The sequence below is a fragment of the Schistocerca gregaria genome, chromosome 3, assembly GCF_023897955.1.
Source record: "Schistocerca gregaria isolate iqSchGreg1 chromosome 3, iqSchGreg1.2, whole genome shotgun sequence".
NCBI classification, from domain to species: domain Eukaryota; kingdom Metazoa; phylum Arthropoda; class Insecta; order Orthoptera; family Acrididae; genus Schistocerca; species Schistocerca gregaria.
The window spans coordinates 859,850,404-859,866,824 of NC_064922.1; the positions used below are offsets into that span (position 1 = coordinate 859,850,404).

Here is a 16,421-nt window from a genome sequence, read left to right on the forward strand (position 1 = left end):
ATGCTTTTCGAGCAGCCACAGGACATCGTGCAACGACTCAAACAGGGCGCAATAGGCTGTATGACGCGCAACTTTACTCCCAACATCCAAGGTGAGGTCCATCTTTGCAACCACACCATGCAGCGTGGTACAGATGAGCCCAAGAACATGCCGAATGGACGGCTTATGACTGGCACCACGTTCTCTTCACCGATGAGTGTGACATATGCCTTCAACGAGACAATCGTCAGAGACGTGTTAGGAGGCAACCCGGTCATGCTCAACGCCTTAGACACACTGTCCACATGGTGGAGGCTCCCTGCTGTTTTGGATTGGCATTATGAGGGGCCGACATACGCCGCTGGTGGTCATGGAAGGCGCCATAACAACTGTACGACACGTGAATACCATCCTCCGACCAATAGTGCAACCATAGCGGCAGTAAAGCATTCGCCTTCATGGACGACAATTCGCGTCCCCATTGTGCACATCTTGTGAATGACTTCCTTCAGGATAACGACATCGCTCGACTAGAGTGGCTAGCATGTTCTCCAGACACGAGCCGCCCGCTGTGGTCGAGTGGTTCTAGGCGCTTCAGTCCGGAACCGCGCTGCTGTTACGGTTGCAGGTTCGAATCCTGCCTCTGGCATGGATGTGTGTGATGTCCTTAGCTTAGTTAGGTTTAAGTAGTTCTAAGTCTAGGGGACCGAAGGCCTCAGATGTTAAGTCTCATAGTGCTCAGGGCCATTTGAACTATCTCTAGACGTGAACCCTATCGAACATGCCTGGGATAGATTGAAAAGGGCTGTTTATGGACGACGTGACCCACCTCTGAGGGAACCACGCCGAATTGCCGTGGATAGTATGCCACGACGAATACAGGCATGCATCAGTGCAAGGGGACGTGCTACTTGGTATTAGAGGTACCGGTGTGTACAGCAATCTGGACCACCACCTCTGAAGATATGGGTCGTACAACATGCAGTCTGCGGTTTTCATGAGCAATAAAAACGGCAGAAATGATGCTTATGTTGATCTCTATTCCAATCTTCTGTACAGGTTCTGGAACTCGCGGAACCGAGCTGATGGAAAACTTTTTTTGCTGTGTGTGGGTTACAGGGACCATACGAACGCAAACAGCGTATTTTACAACAGACTACCACCCTACAGATAGAGTATAGGAAAGATAACCGTTTTTTATTAAAGTAAACTGAAAAGTTAGCTTCACTCCAGAAATGATATATTGTATAAGAATAGTTACAGACAAATTTTAAGTGTAAAGTAAATATAAAAATGTAAATTCTACATAACGTAATTTGTATGCATCCTAAGTGTAACCTTGTCAGAGCTGTAGTCACAAAAAATGGTTTTACACCCTCGAGCTTTCTGCTGAGTACTCTATGGCCATTATCAAGTGCTGACTCACTGCCACGTCATTGCAGCACTTATTGCGCAGCTCACCGGCTGTGACGACGGCGGTGCTGAAGCCACCACCGTATAAGAGAGTATTTCCATCCTGGGTCTGCTTTAATCTTGTGATCGCCAGGTTCTGTGCTTTACTCACATGCCAACTTTATTATTGATGCTGAATGTTTTGATCTCTATACTTTGAGTAATCTCACTATCCCACACTATCCCAGAATCATTTGCACTCGTAAATATGGAGACGTTCCTGAGTGCAACTTCATGCCCCATTTCCAAACAATATCCAGTTGCTTGCTCTTTTTCTGGATAGAACTGTCGCACCCACAATTCGTGTTCAATCCATCACTCACCTACAGCGCCCACAGTCTACCCAGTGTACTACTGTCCACGCTCACACAGTACTTTGCAAACGCCAGGAGCGACAGGCGTGATGAGTTGAAGTTACGGCTACTCAACAGCTGGGTGATCTTCCCTGTCACTGAACCACAGAATGATAGGGACCCAAGCTTAGGGCTCCGCTTCTCGGCGCTATTCTGCTTACAAAAGCCTTCTGAAGTACTTATGATGTTTGTTTTTTGTTGTGTCCTTTCTCACGAACGACTCTCCCTAACCTATTCAATTCTTGAGGTAAATGTCTACCTCAGTGAAACGAAGTCCTTACAGAGAGCGATTTTGAACTGTGTTCTGATGCCTGGAAGCGTGCAGACACCAGTACACGTGACATGGTTTTCAGTGTACACCGCGGCAGACGAGGACGTCAAGAAAGGCAGAGCACCATCCTTTCCAATCTGCATCGTGAATTTGATGTCGTCATCGATGCTACTGCAGTGTTCCAACAAGTCTCACAATTTTGAACGTCACTGTGGCCAGTCATTTAATGTGTCGACTACACAGCAGTAACTCGGCTTTGCAGGAGCCGTGTGAAGAGTCATATCCTTAAAGTTGCCTTTATTTCTACTTTCACACTCCTCTATTTACTTTGACAACGATACATAATCAGTCATTCATCACAAGGATAAATAAATAAATATATCATACACTAACGGAAAAAAATCGCAATACCAAGAAGAAGTTGTTCCACATAAACGAAAGTTGGTAGGCGTGTTTCTCCATCTGAACAATGGCGCAACTAAGAGGATGCAAATCATGTTTGCTTTAAATAAACACTGTACAGGTCGACAGCGTTAGCTACCGTCGATATTGGAAGTGGTGAGCTGATGTTAGTCAAGAATACCTTTAAGGCGACAAAGACGCCACTATCAACACATCACTAGGTTGGAACTTAAATAGTGGAAACACTGTTGAGGGGACACTAACGCATTACGTACCTCCACGGCTGACAGTCAACTCACAGTATTACTGTTCGTTTTTGGAGCATCACCTGCGATCATCTTTGTGAAAGGAGCGGCGACACCTTCTGCACGACCCACCCATCATTTTGCATGAAAATGCGCGGTCGCATACAGCGCAAGCTGTGGCTGCTCTGTTCGGTCTATGAGGCTGGGAAGTACTGTACCATCCACCTTATTCCCCGGATTTAAGTCCTTGTGACTTTGATTTGATTCCGAAGATGAAGGAACCACGTCGTGGCATTCGCTTCAGAACTGCTCCAGAGATTCGACAGGCAGTAGACCGCTCCATTCGCACCATCAACAGAACAGACTCTGCTAACGGTACACTACGCCTTCCACATCGCGGGCAACGGGTTCTACACAACGCTGGTGACTACTTTGAAGGACAGTAACAGGTGCAAACTCTTTTGTATAGATTATATATTATAGAAGACAATGAAAGTAAACACTAAACCACCAGTTCCACTCTCTATAAGTTCGTATATTCAGGAACGTTGCGCCGTAACCCAGTTCCGCAAAGCAGTGGACTCCTGTGACTGTCACATGAAAAGGAGACCGCTGGAACGATGGCGCAGGAAATATCAGTGGCAGGTTCTTGTTACACAGGAAGATGCATTCAGCACGCTGACACTATGGGAGTCGCCGCCCAGGGATTCTGAAAAGACAAATTGTGGCACCATTACAGCACCGCCAGAACTTTGAAATTACTGACACAGTGGGAAAAACAGGAGCAATGATGTCATGGTTGTTCAATGGTTGGGCCACATGCCTCGACCATTTCAGAAACGATAGCTGACCAGGCTTGCACATATAGCACCACATTTAGACACTCACTTGCAGTCGTCGCCAGCTGCTGGAAAGGGAGGGGGGAGAGGGGGGAGCTGCAGCCCTGTCTACAAGCCCAGATGAGTCAGCAAGCCGCCAGCACCAGACTCTGCCTTCACCAGCTGCAGGCCGCCGCCTGGGCTAAGTTCGAATGCTGCCGACTTAGTGCCACATGGTGGGCCACTACCATCTGCTGTTGCCCACCTACCCTGGAGCACTGTGGTCCGAGTATAGCCATCTGGCTGCCCAGCGGCCATCGCTCTGTGTGGGAAGACACTGCCGTTGTTCACCATTGTCCTGTTTCAGGTACACATGACTACCGTAAGTTGCCTTCATCTATGCTGGTGACAGTGGTTTGGTTCCGTCTGTCCCATGCTGATCAGCAGGAAAGAGCTAGTTCCAGCAGCTAGTGTGCACTGTCATCAGACGCCACTCAGCCCTGGACCTACATCAGCACTCTGGCCGTCGCACTGACAGCAGCACATCTTCGCCAGCTGCCACCACGACCTGTGGAAGGACTCCACGCACTGTCTGTTCGATGTGCTGTTGCTGGCACCAACATAATTCTGCAGGCTAAGGCCAGCCTGCGTCACAGAGGGCTCTGACCACCTTCCAGGACCGTCATCTCTGTGTAGCTTGTTGTTGAATTAAGAGATAGATTGACAGTATTATTTTATGGTGGATCGTCAGACATCCATCACACACCCACCGCCACACCACTGCAGCCACGCTCATGATGGCGATCTGCAGGCATTCTGACCTCTCACAGTCAACCTCACCACTCACTGTAGGGGTCACCCACCCCAGCCACTACAAGTTGTATTATAAGTGGGACCTGATGTCTGCAGCTGGATCTGGGACCATGTCCCAAGCTGCAACTCGCTGTGTCATCATGCAGTAGGATGAGATTTAATTGTGTTTTTGGGTGCAGTTTGAGAACAGTAAACTAAAGTGCTGTTCTGAGGATTGCAAAAATATATATGTGGGATTGCACCATGTAGTAGATGCAATGTATCTTGCTGTGGGCAAGGGGAAAGAGTCGAAAAATATAGGGCGTTACCTTTTAAGAAACACTAAGGACTTAACTACTTCAATTAGCCGAGTTGAGGGCAGACAGTGCAAACATGCATGAGCAAATGAAGGCTACAAGAGACAACAGAAGTGTGCCCGGTTTATCTACTCCCACAATACGTGCAACTACCGTCAGCCACGTTAAACCTATCGACACGTATATGGAGGTGGCAACGAATATATATGACGATGGTGGGCTAGACCCAAGGAACAAAGTGTTGATCTACGGATGAAAAATGTTAGGTTAGAGAGATTAGAAAAGGGTAGTATATAGCGAAAGTGGATAGTCACGAGAAAGTAGTTAATAATGTGACTTTAATTGATGCAAAATGTAGTAACATTGTGGAAGTTCAGGAAACTAATGTGGGTTACCACCTCCTATATCTTGCGAAAATTCCGAAGCTGAGTTAGCTATATAGCCAGAACAAAATAAATGTGCTGTACTGAGATGAATGAATGTGTGTATGGAAATATGGAACATACTGATTTAGGTGGCGTGGTATCCACCCTACTGGGAAACAATGGATGTTATGAACAGGATACTGGGATGGGTGTGTTTCTGGATAGGCAATGGTCATGTACAGGGAAGTACATGCGCCAGTGATTGTTGTGTCATGCAGAGAGTAACGTAGGCGGCGATGTTATTACGTATACAGCGACAGACGCACAGGAAGCTATTGATAATGTTAATTGTGTTGCAAATTCTGTGAGTAATGAAGTAGTACGGACGCGGATTCGCCGCCTCCTTTGATGGAGCTGCTTCCTCAGAAGAGGAGAGGGGGGAGAGAAGAAAAAGTAAAAGTGCTTGTAAGATTAATAGTCGGGACGACAGAGCTAAATCCCTTCAGGAGTGTATGAATGAGGATCGAGAGATTCATAAAATTGGTGATACTTGTAACATAATATGTAGTGACGATAACAGAAAACATCGTGTGAAAACTATTCTTCACTCAGGGACACATTGGTCCACCAGAGGGAAGTGACGCACTGTTGCAAGATGCACCTGTAATGAGAGACAAATCAATTAAAAAGCTTGCAAAGTAATTGAGATGCAGTTCGCATCATATATTGCCACAAGGTACAAAGAAGCATATCGTTGCAGAAAGGAGTCAGCCTGTAATTAGCATTGAAGTAAGAGGAGAACAGTTTTAGTGGTGTGAATCCTGGAAAACGCAAGGGAAACTTTTGCTACGGAGACTAAGTTCCGAAAAACGCACAAAAACAGTGAGTTAGGAACCTACTGGATAGATGAAAAGGAATGCAACCATGAAGGATCAATGAAGATGGACCTTTTGCTTCAAATTACGATTTGTTAAGAGAATTTCAAAAGAAGAAGGAGTTTTGTGGTATTATTTTCAATTGCTCTCTGTACTTGTGAAACTGTGATTCTGTGGATCAGTGTCTACGGGAACGAGGGAAGTTCAGTGGGCTAATTGCAGGTGAGAAGGGACACACTACTGTGGAGCAGATGTTCCACCATATACAGCAATACAGTGATGAATGATGCAGTAAAATCATATCAATGAGTGTCTCTGTTTTCAGCACCATTGTGTTTCTGACTGTGCTTCGTGTAATCTATATTTACTTTAGGCAGGAAACTGTTGCTCACTTGAACTCACAGCTTATCAGCTGCCAGCAGACAGGGGTAATCTTCGAAAATCGTAATCGAACAGCCAGTCAGCGCTGTGATTCACGCTGAATTAGAATAAGGAGAACGAAAATGTATTGTACCTGTATGTCAAACTACGAGTTATGCTGTCAAGAATTTTCCAGTGGACCGTATCTCCCAGAGAAGGTACGGGTGTTGTGTCGTGACCCAGTTTGGCGATGCAATGCACTCCTGTGACCGTCTCAGCAAAAAGAAGCCATAGCGAGGATGGTGCAAGAAACTCAGTGGTTGGTGTCCTTGATCAAGAAGACATATTCAGTAGGCTGATATAGCGGAAGTCGCCGCCTAGAGGTTCTGAAAGGACACGTTGCAAGACTGTTACACTTTATACTACAACCATCAATGTAAAGTCAGTGACACGGTGGAAATCTTGGAACAGTGACGTCATGGTTTCTTAACGATTGGGCCTCACTTCTCGACTTCAAGAAATGGTAGTTGACCTGGATTGCTTATGCAGTATTTTGCTAAATTTAGACACTCAGCCTTGGCCTTCACCAACTGCCAGCACGAGGTGAGGTTCAGGCCAGTCTATGAGCCCAGCTCAGTCAGCAATCTCCCACCACGACACTCTTCTGTCTTCACTGGCTGCACACTGGTGCCAGTACTGTGCCCGAAAGCTGCCGGCTTAGTGCCTTCCCACCAGCAGTCTGAGTGCTGGGTAATTATCACCTGTGATGCTGGCCACTAACCCGGTAGACTACACTCGGGCCTGGACTATCTAGTTGCTCGTCCAGCATCGCCGTTTGTGGGCCACACTGCCGCTGTCCACTGTCACTGTGTGCAGGCACTCGTCACCTCCGTAAGTTGCATTGACTGTGGTTTGGTTCTGTTTGCTCCGATTAACTTCGTGCAGACCAGCGGAAATGAGCCAGCTGCTGTAGGTGCTGTACACTAGCCATGATGCGATACCCAGCCCCAGACCTGCATCAGCACTATGGCTGTCAAGCTGACGGCAACATGCCTCTGTCGGGTGCAGCCACTAACTGTGGGTGGACGGCACACACTGTCCATACGACAGGCCCTCGATGACATCGGCGCGCTTCCGCTGGCTGAGACCACCCCCCATCACAGAGGTCACTGATCGCCTTCCATTACTCACGTGACTGTGTAGCTTACTATGGAATTAAAATATTACTTGAAAATATTACACTACTGGCCATTAAAATTGCTACACCACGAAGATGAAGCGCTACAGACGCAAAATTTAACAGACAGGAAGAAGATGCTGTGATATGCAAATGATTAGCTTTTCAGAACATTCACACATGGTTGGCGCCGGTGGTGACACCTACAACGTGCTGACATGAGGAAAGTTTCCAACCGATTTCTCATACACAAACAGCAGTTGACCGGCGTTGCCTGGTGAAAAGTTGTTGTGATACCTCGTGTAAGAACGAGAAATGCGTACCATCACGTTTCCGACTTTGATGAAAGTCAGATTGCAGCCTATCGCGATCGCGGTTTATCGTATCGCGACGTTGCTGCTCGCGTCGGTCGAGATCCAATGACTGTTAGCAGAATATGGAATCGGTGGGTTCAGGAGGGTAATACGGAACGCCGTGCTATATCCAAACGGCCTCGTATCACTAGCAGTCGAGATGACAGGCATCTTACCCGCATGGCTGTAACGGATCAAGCATGCACGTCTCGATCCCTGAGTCAACATATGGGGACGTTTGGAAGACAACAACCATCTGCACGAACAGTTCGACGATGTCTGCAGCAGCACAGACTATCAGCTCGGAGACCACCGCTACGGTTACCCTTGACGCTGCATCACAGACAGGAGCGCCTGCGATGGTGTACTCAACGACGAGCCTGGGTGCACGAATGGCAAAACGTCATTTTTTCGGATGAATCCGGGTTTTGTTTACAGCATCATGATGGCCGCATCCGTGTTTGGCGACATCGCCGTGAACGCACTTTGGAAGCGTGTATTCGTCATCGCCATACTGGCGTATCACCCGGCGTGACACCTCTTGTTCGCACTGACGGCACTTTGAACAGTGGACGTTACATTTCAGTTTTGTTACGACCCGTGGCTCTACCCTTCATTCAGTCCCTGCGAAACCCTACATTTCAGCAGGATAACGCACGACCGCATGTTGCAGGTCCTGTACGGGCCTTTCTGGATACAGGAAATGTTCGACTGCTGCCCTGGACAGCACAATCTCCAGATCTCTCACCAATTGAAAACGTGTGTTCAATGGTGGCCAAGCAACTGGCTCGTCACAATACGCAAGTGACTACTCTTGATGAACTGTGGTATCGTGTTGAAGCTGTATGGGCAGCTGTACCTGTACACACCATCCAAGCTCTGTTTGACTCAATGCCCAGGCGTATCAAGGCCGTTATTACGACCAGAAGTGGTTGTTCTGCGTACTGATTTCTCAGGATCTATGCACCCAAATTGCGTGAACATGTAATCACATGCCAGTTGTAGTATATTTGTCCAATGAATACCCGTTTATTATCTGCATTTCTTCTTGGTGTAACAATTTTATTGGCTAGTAGTGTATTTCCACCTGACCCCCACCCCTTCCCCACTTCGCAAGTGCCGCCACCCCAGAGCAGTGACCTGTGGGCATCCTGACCCATCACAGCCAGCCTCACAACACACTGCAGCGGTCACCCACGCGGGCCTGTACAGGAAGACTGCACTACACTGTTAGTTTTTGTTCACCAATCAAAAGTCCCTGATGCTGAAATACGTTTTCTCAGTGCTGGAAGGGAATTGAAGTAGGATACTGGAGTACCTGTGTTCTGAAGAAACATGATATAATGTTCCTTTGGAAATGGACGCATGTGCGAAGCAACGCACACCGTGGCGACTACAGCCGTTATGAAACATATGAAATGTATTCGCAGTTGCTAATACGAACAACCATCAGCTGTATAAAGGAATGACGACAGTGAAAATTACCGAGCGAGGGCGCAGTGGTTATTACACTGGACTCGCATTCAACTACATCTACATACACTTCTACGTGATTACTCCGCTATTCACAATAAAGTGCCTGGCGGTGGGTTCAATGAACCACCCTCATGCTGTCTCTCTACCGTTCCACTCTCGAACGGCACGCGGGAAAAATGAGCACTTAAATTTTCCCGGGCGAGCCCTGATTTCTCTTATTTTATTGTGCTGATCATTTCTCCCTATGTAGGTGGGCGCCAACAGAATGTTTTCGCAATCGGAGGAGAAAACTGGTGATTGAAAGTTCATGAGAAGATCCCATCGTAACGATAAACGCCTTTGTTTTAATGACTGCCACTCCAATTCACGTATCATGTCTGTGATACATTCGGGAGGACGACGGTTCAATCCCGCGTACGGCCGTCCTGATTTAGGTTTTCCGTGATTTCCCTAAATCACTTCAGGCAAATGCTGGGATGGTTCCTTTGAAAGGGCTCGGCCGACTTCCTCCCCCATCCTTCCCTAATCAGATGAGACCGATGACCTCACAGTTTGGTATCCTCACCAAATAAACCCCAACCCAACAGTGAAAATTCGTGCCAGACTGGGACTCGAACCAATAACTCCCGCTTAAAATGTCCTCCCCTTTCACGGGAATTACATAATATGTGTACGACTACGAGTTGTGACACAGGAACGACGACATATGGAAGTTTGGGTTTGGCCGTGAGTTGTGCACGGATAGCCAAAGTGTTTAAAACGCCCGCTCGCGTATACCGGGAAATCAGGTCTCGAATCCCAGTGTGGCACAAAACTTCAGTGCCGTCATTCAATTGTACAGCTGACGGTTGTTCGTACAAGCTACTGTGTTTAGGTTTCATGAAATTAAAACAGTTAAAAAGAATTGAGACTCGTCCCATTCATTAAATTCTTGTTAAGTTCTAGACTGAGATGTCTGTGCTATCAATAGTGTCGGTGCTGAATTTCTTGTTCCAGCTAACAGTTCTCGCTGACTCCAGTACAGCACTTGGCACTCCTCATAATAACAATGATAAAGCAAGTAATACAGAAAGTAATAGAACAGTATATTTAACTTATCAATGTATAGTCTGTCGGCTGTTCAGGTTAAAATCCGTGTCAAGTATTTTAAACACACAAGCTTTCGGCAGAGGTCTTCTCCGTCATTGTCAATGGACTGACTGCTACACAGTAGCGCATAACCTTGTGCAGGCTCCAGATTCTGCTTTCCATGAGAACTTGCAAAACTCATAATAGCCCGAACGTCTATGTTCATCATTCATTTTGTTTCGCTTCATTTATTTTTAGGGAACCATATCTCATCACTTCTGTCTTATGACACTACAAATTTCTTATTAATTTCAACTACTTCTTCTCCGCCCCTTCTGTCTAAGTTGACTCACTCCTGTGATATTTCCTAGCCCTTCTATCTGCTTTGCTACCAGTTTTGTTGAGAAAGCGTTATATGTATTAAACGCAACAAATTAAAATGACAGCTGTATCCCCTGTTCCCCTACACATTGCCTGTGGTACTATTAATCAACCAACTGTCAGAGAGATCGCCGGCCGGTGTGACCAAGCGGTTAAAGGCGCTTCAGTCTGGAACCGCGCGACCGCTGCGGTCGCAGGTTCGAATCCTGCCTCGGGCATGGATGTATGTGGTGTCCTTAGATTAGTTAGGGTTAAGTAGTTCTAAGTTCTAGGGGAGTGACGACCTGAGATGTTAAGTCCCATAGTACTCAGAGCCATTTGAACCATTTTTCAGAGAGGTCATGGCGCATAGCTATGAGATGGTGCTGTAAACATTTCTGTTTAATTTTATCTTTAACCAGATATCTTTCTTTCTGTTTTAGGCAATGATGGACAGAGAAAGAAAGGATGAATTGCCACAGATGCAAGTGGGATTCATAGACGTGATATGTCTTCCACTGTACAAGGTAATTATGTTTGCGAGTCAATGTTCACTTGCTCTTTCTCTGCTTGCTCTTGAAGAGACACTATACTTTCCTGCGAACGACAGGTGCTGTCTGAAACCTTCCCGTGGATACAACCACTGTACGACGGCTGTCTGGAAAACAGGCAGCACTGGCAGGATCTCGCCGAGAAGGTCGAGATGGGACTCACCTGGATCGACCACGACACCATCGACAAGCCGGTTGAGGAATTTTCAAGTTAGTACACAACATCTATAACATATTTAACAATATATTTCCAGAAATCAAGTTCATTACGTTATTTTTATGCATGCATTAACGTTTCTAAACATTGTGATAACCGAAAAGAATGGTTCGAATGCACCCAAGAGCAGGGACTGCGTAGAAGAGCCTACCGCCAACAAGTAGCCAAACATCCTCGGTCTTGTGTAAATGTAGGCCTCCGCGGCCGTTGTCACTGTCAATAAAATTCTTCTGGGTTGGTGGCTGCATTGTCATCTATAAAATTCCGAAGTTTCGGCGACGGTTGCAATGCGCCTTCCTCAGGGTGTATTGCTAATTGCTGAATGAGCACTAGTTTGGTTCCTTATATACCAAGAAGGAGTGCTGTCGTTGGATGTGAGGGTGAGGAGGAAGGGGTATTAGGAGTTCATTTTATTGGTCTTTGCATTGCGTGTTGTCATTGGCGGAAATAGGCGTTTTCCATTGGAGCTTCCTTTACTGCTTACCATTGGTGGAAATCGGAGAATAGGAAACTGAACGGCGACTGCAGCTTAGCGCTGTCTACTAACTGCCTAGTATCGACTAGGGCGCGTCAGCGCTCTGTGTACCCTCCGCTGCTGTGGCCTGCCCCGCGCCTGTTGCTCTGCGATAGGTGTCCTTCGCAAAGCTGTCACTGTAGGCAGTCAAGACGCTGGAAATCGATACCCGTCTCCTCTATTCATATTGTCGGGTAGCTTGGCTATTTCTGTAGCCTCTCTAACCTTCCTCCTCGAACTAAACGGCTGTTTCGCCAGTACGCGGGCCTCTCGAATTGCGATCTTCATCCTGCGCTGTTCCTGGTGTTCTACCACTACTGATTTGTTGTCTTGTTTGAGGCGGATATATCTCTCGTGTTCAGTTAACCTTGTGCTTATTGTACACCCAGTCTCGCCTACATACACCACTCCACATTCGCACCCGATTTCATAAACTCCGGCCGCAAGAAATTTGTCAATTGTATCTTTCGCCGAGCTGGGTCACAACAATGTGACGAGTGCTTCAGGAGCAGAAAACCAAGATTTTTGAGTGCAGTGGGTTGTTTTCCAACTACCTGAGGACCGGCATTATTTTGAAGCAAAATTACGTCTTTACAAGATTCTCTCTCCGCCTCGTTTTGATTTTTGGATTTGAGATATCGCAGTAGCTACCACTGTTCACTGTTTGACCTTTAGGAGTCTAATGAATGAGCAGTGGACCATTTACATCGCAAAACACTGCCATCAGCACTGTTTTTGTTATATGAAAAGACGTATGTTGTAGGAAAAGACAGATGTTTCCACATAAGTCTGCACCTATTTTTCTTTCTTTCGTAGTGATGGACTTATATCTTACCAACAGTTATTATACAACTGAGAAAGACTTCTCCTGACTTTTCAGTACGTCTTACGTGTCATTTCGGCATTTTCAGACGTTCTTGTTCGTGTCCGTCTGTCAGCTGACGTGATACCCCAACAGGGAAAACTTCGTGACGTTTCAGAAATGCATGCATACTTGCAAATACCGAAGCATTCCTAATATTCTCCTTATCAGCTTTACTATAAGATCTGTCACGACAATTATCGCAAGTCCTTCGCTAAGCAGTTCCGATGTTCCTACCCGAACACTTTTAAAGCGATTTATCCGATCGTAGATTTTCGTAGATTTTTTGTTAGCCAAGACAGCTCTCACCGTAGTACAGCTACCTTCCGCTTATAAACTCCGTAGCTTTAGTCCCACCGGATACAGACAACGAATCAGTCTCCTCGTTTATTTCTTGCTGCATACGGACATCGCGTCACTCGTAATAAAATGCTCTGAAATCATTACGAATAGAGCTATTCACCGAGGGATAGCAGAAGTACTTTTGACCATGTACTGGAAGGTGGCTTGCGAACTAGAAATGTAGATATGGATGAATTCATTGCTAACATTGATGACATCTTGCTTAGTTCAAAGTCGTTTACTTTACTATGTTTATACTTAAATTTGTCAAATGCAAACAATTTACACATTGTAAGGCAAGGTTGTTACACTGAAAACAATCTTGAGCTTCCTCAGTTGTTCAATTTGTTTCCTGATTCCTTAGAACCTAACATCTATAGAATGTGTGCCTAATTGCCTCATTGACGTTATAACGTACGTGCTGCATGAATAAAAACTTTTTTTACTACAGTACTAACTGAGATTTTGAGCCCCGGACTTTCAGTATTTAGATAATATGTACATAGCACTATAAGATACATTGTTAACCAACATTTTAATTTTTGAGCATTCCCAATTTTTCTTCGTACGTGCAGCCAGTTTAATACCGGAAATGTCAAGTCTTCTGTCAATCATATACATCCTTCACATTCGTAGTATTTTACATCTTATGTTATTACTTTCTATATTGCATTTTGTCTTATAACATTTTATTATCAGCTGAAAATTAAGTCAAAGTTTAGTAACATGAGTGTAAAAGTGTTCCTGCAAGAACCCCATAAAAGTTCTTCATTTTTGTGCTTTACTAAATTTGTTCACCTTTTTCGCCATAAAAATTGAATTTTCCCGTTTTCTGAAGGTCAGGAGTTAAGACAACAGACAGTGATAGTGACCTATATAAAATATAGTAACATTATTTCTAGACATTCGATACGTGGAAAATACTTTTAAGCACAAGAAAATTAAATTGTTTTAGTCTCCTACTGTTTTTATTTTTTATGTTTCCACTTTAAGCTTCTATCGATCCAGACCAGGTATGGCCAAAATATGCACTCCACCACGCCGGCTTTCCCCTCCACTGCGCTATTCCGAGCAAGTGTGTGAGGGAGAAGGCCGTGTGCTGAAGGAAACTTAGGAAGACGTGTCTGCAACACAGTGCAATTACTTCTTAGAGTGAAAATTGCAGCGTACCTTTATTAACAGACTTTTATCACGTGAAGCTCTCTAGAATGAAATGATAAATCAAGACCCTAAGCTGCCGACAGGCGTTGATATGCGTCAATGGGGACAGTTGAAAGTGTGTGCCCCGACCGGGACTCGAACCCGGGATCTCCTGCTTACATGTCACACGCTCTCTATCCATCTGAGCCACCAAGGGCACAGAGAATAGTGCGACTGCAGGGACTTATCCCTTGCACGCTCCCCGTGTGACCCATACTCCCAACTTAACGTCCACGCACTACATTCGTAGTGCCTCTGCCCATTACACTCGTTACTCGCGGCAGACAATCTTACTGAGTCCCGTAAGAGTTCGGGCAATGCGTGTGCATCCGCACAGAAGAAGGTCAATGGCCGGTTAGCCTTGACTATATGAAGATGGTATCTGTTCTTTCAGACATTGTCTGCCGCGAGTAATGAGTGTAATGGGGAGGAGCACTACGAATGTAGTGAGTGGACATTAAGTTGGGAATGTGGGTCTCACGGGGAGCGTGCAATGGATAAATCGCTGCAGTCGCACTATCCTCTGTGCTCTCGGTGGTCAGATGGATAGTGTGTGTGCCACGTAATCACGAAATCCCGGGTTCGAATCCCAGTCGGGGCACACAATTTCAACTGTCCCCGTTGATGTATATCAACACCTGTCGGCAACTTAGGGTCTTGATTTAATTATCATTTCATTTATAATGTGTGATTATGTTCAACTTTTTATCTTTCTGCCAAAGCAATAACTTTTATTGCTTGATTAAAGAAGTGCTAGTGCTAATATAGTGAGCAGAGCTACAAAAAGCTTAACATACACGCATTTAACACAAAGTTCTGATATCCATAAATTTGTACGCATTTTGATTTGATAATATGTAATATATCTAGGAGTATGATGATACAAACACACAGAGTTATGGAGATTAAAATCTGTCAAACCTAAACCCTGGCAGGAGATTATCAATTTCATAACAGGAAAAAAGTTCCCACACATGTATTTAACCAAAAATTGAAATAACTGTCACAGCATCTCTGTGCAGTCGAGGATTTTGCTTTTGGGATGACAGTTTACAGAAATCTTGTAAGTACTTGGACTGGACAAACAGAGCGTTGAGCTGATGCTACAAAGTACGCCTATCCGCTCAAGTGGGAAGTAATGAGTTATATTAGCAGTCAAAATAAATCGCAATCTGTCTTCAGTAGTGCAATGTCTTGGAATCTCGTTGAGAAATCATGATCAAATATTTCAACTACTACAACGTAGTCAGTCATGCCCTGGAACACAAGCGACTGCCTTGAATTATGGAAAATGTTCCATGTCTCGAATTCGAAGCTGGGTTTTCCATGGGATTGCTTTATGTTTGATGGCATCAACGTTTCCCGCCACACGTTAGCAAATGATTCTGCACTTGGATTAAGACATCTAATGAATTCAGATAATACATGCTGCTAACCGCAAAAGATTTGTCCACACTCTACTTATCCTCAACTCAGGTTCTCCCTAATTCACTCTCATTCGTCAGAAGAGAAGTGTGTCGTATTTTCTGATGTTGTAATGACGGCCCAGTAAGTGTCTTACCAGCCCATAATACGGCAATGGTATATTAAACACTTTGCATGACCCCTAAACGGTATGAAAAGTAAGACACTCCCCATTCAGCATTGACAGTGTGGCTTTTCCGCTTTTTATTTTTTAGACTAGTGTGTAGACGCCACAGCATTTCTAATGCACAATGTAAATCTGATTTAATGCAAGTAGCATCGTCAGCAAAGTGCTTAAAGCAGCGTTCACACACGCAACGAAAGTATCGCCGCAAGTCAAGTCATTCTGAAGTGGCGCTGTGAGCTACCGTTCACACAGGATGCCACAAATTCTTCGTAATTGCGCAGTTTGCAAAATGGCGTCACCTGTCTCAGCTGTTTAAACGGCTGTACGTATTACTAAATAATATGTTTAGGAAACATAATAAATGCAAAATATTACTTACCAAACTGTTACTCGTCTCTTTTGTCTCGACTACGTGTTTTAAGAACCGGTCTGCAGCTTCAGACCAAGCAAGGCTGGGTTTATAACTACCGTCTGTAGACGC

At 45.3% G+C, this 16,421-nt stretch overlaps 1 protein-coding gene across 1 annotated transcript in view; it reads left to right on the top strand.

The window, feature by feature from the left end:
* Positions 1–16,421, top strand: part of LOC126355632 (cGMP-specific 3',5'-cyclic phosphodiesterase) — a gene marked incomplete at its 3' end in the record, with an annotated part of 1,336,169 nt that overhangs the window by 1,299,379 nt on the left and 20,369 nt on the right. The window contains exons 22-23 of the mRNA XM_050005998.1: positions 11,107–11,190; positions 11,274–11,424. Of these exons, the coding sequence (XP_049861955.1) occupies positions 11,107–11,190; positions 11,274–11,424 (235 nt within the window). The remainder of the gene's footprint in view (positions 1–11,106; positions 11,191–11,273; positions 11,425–16,421) is intronic.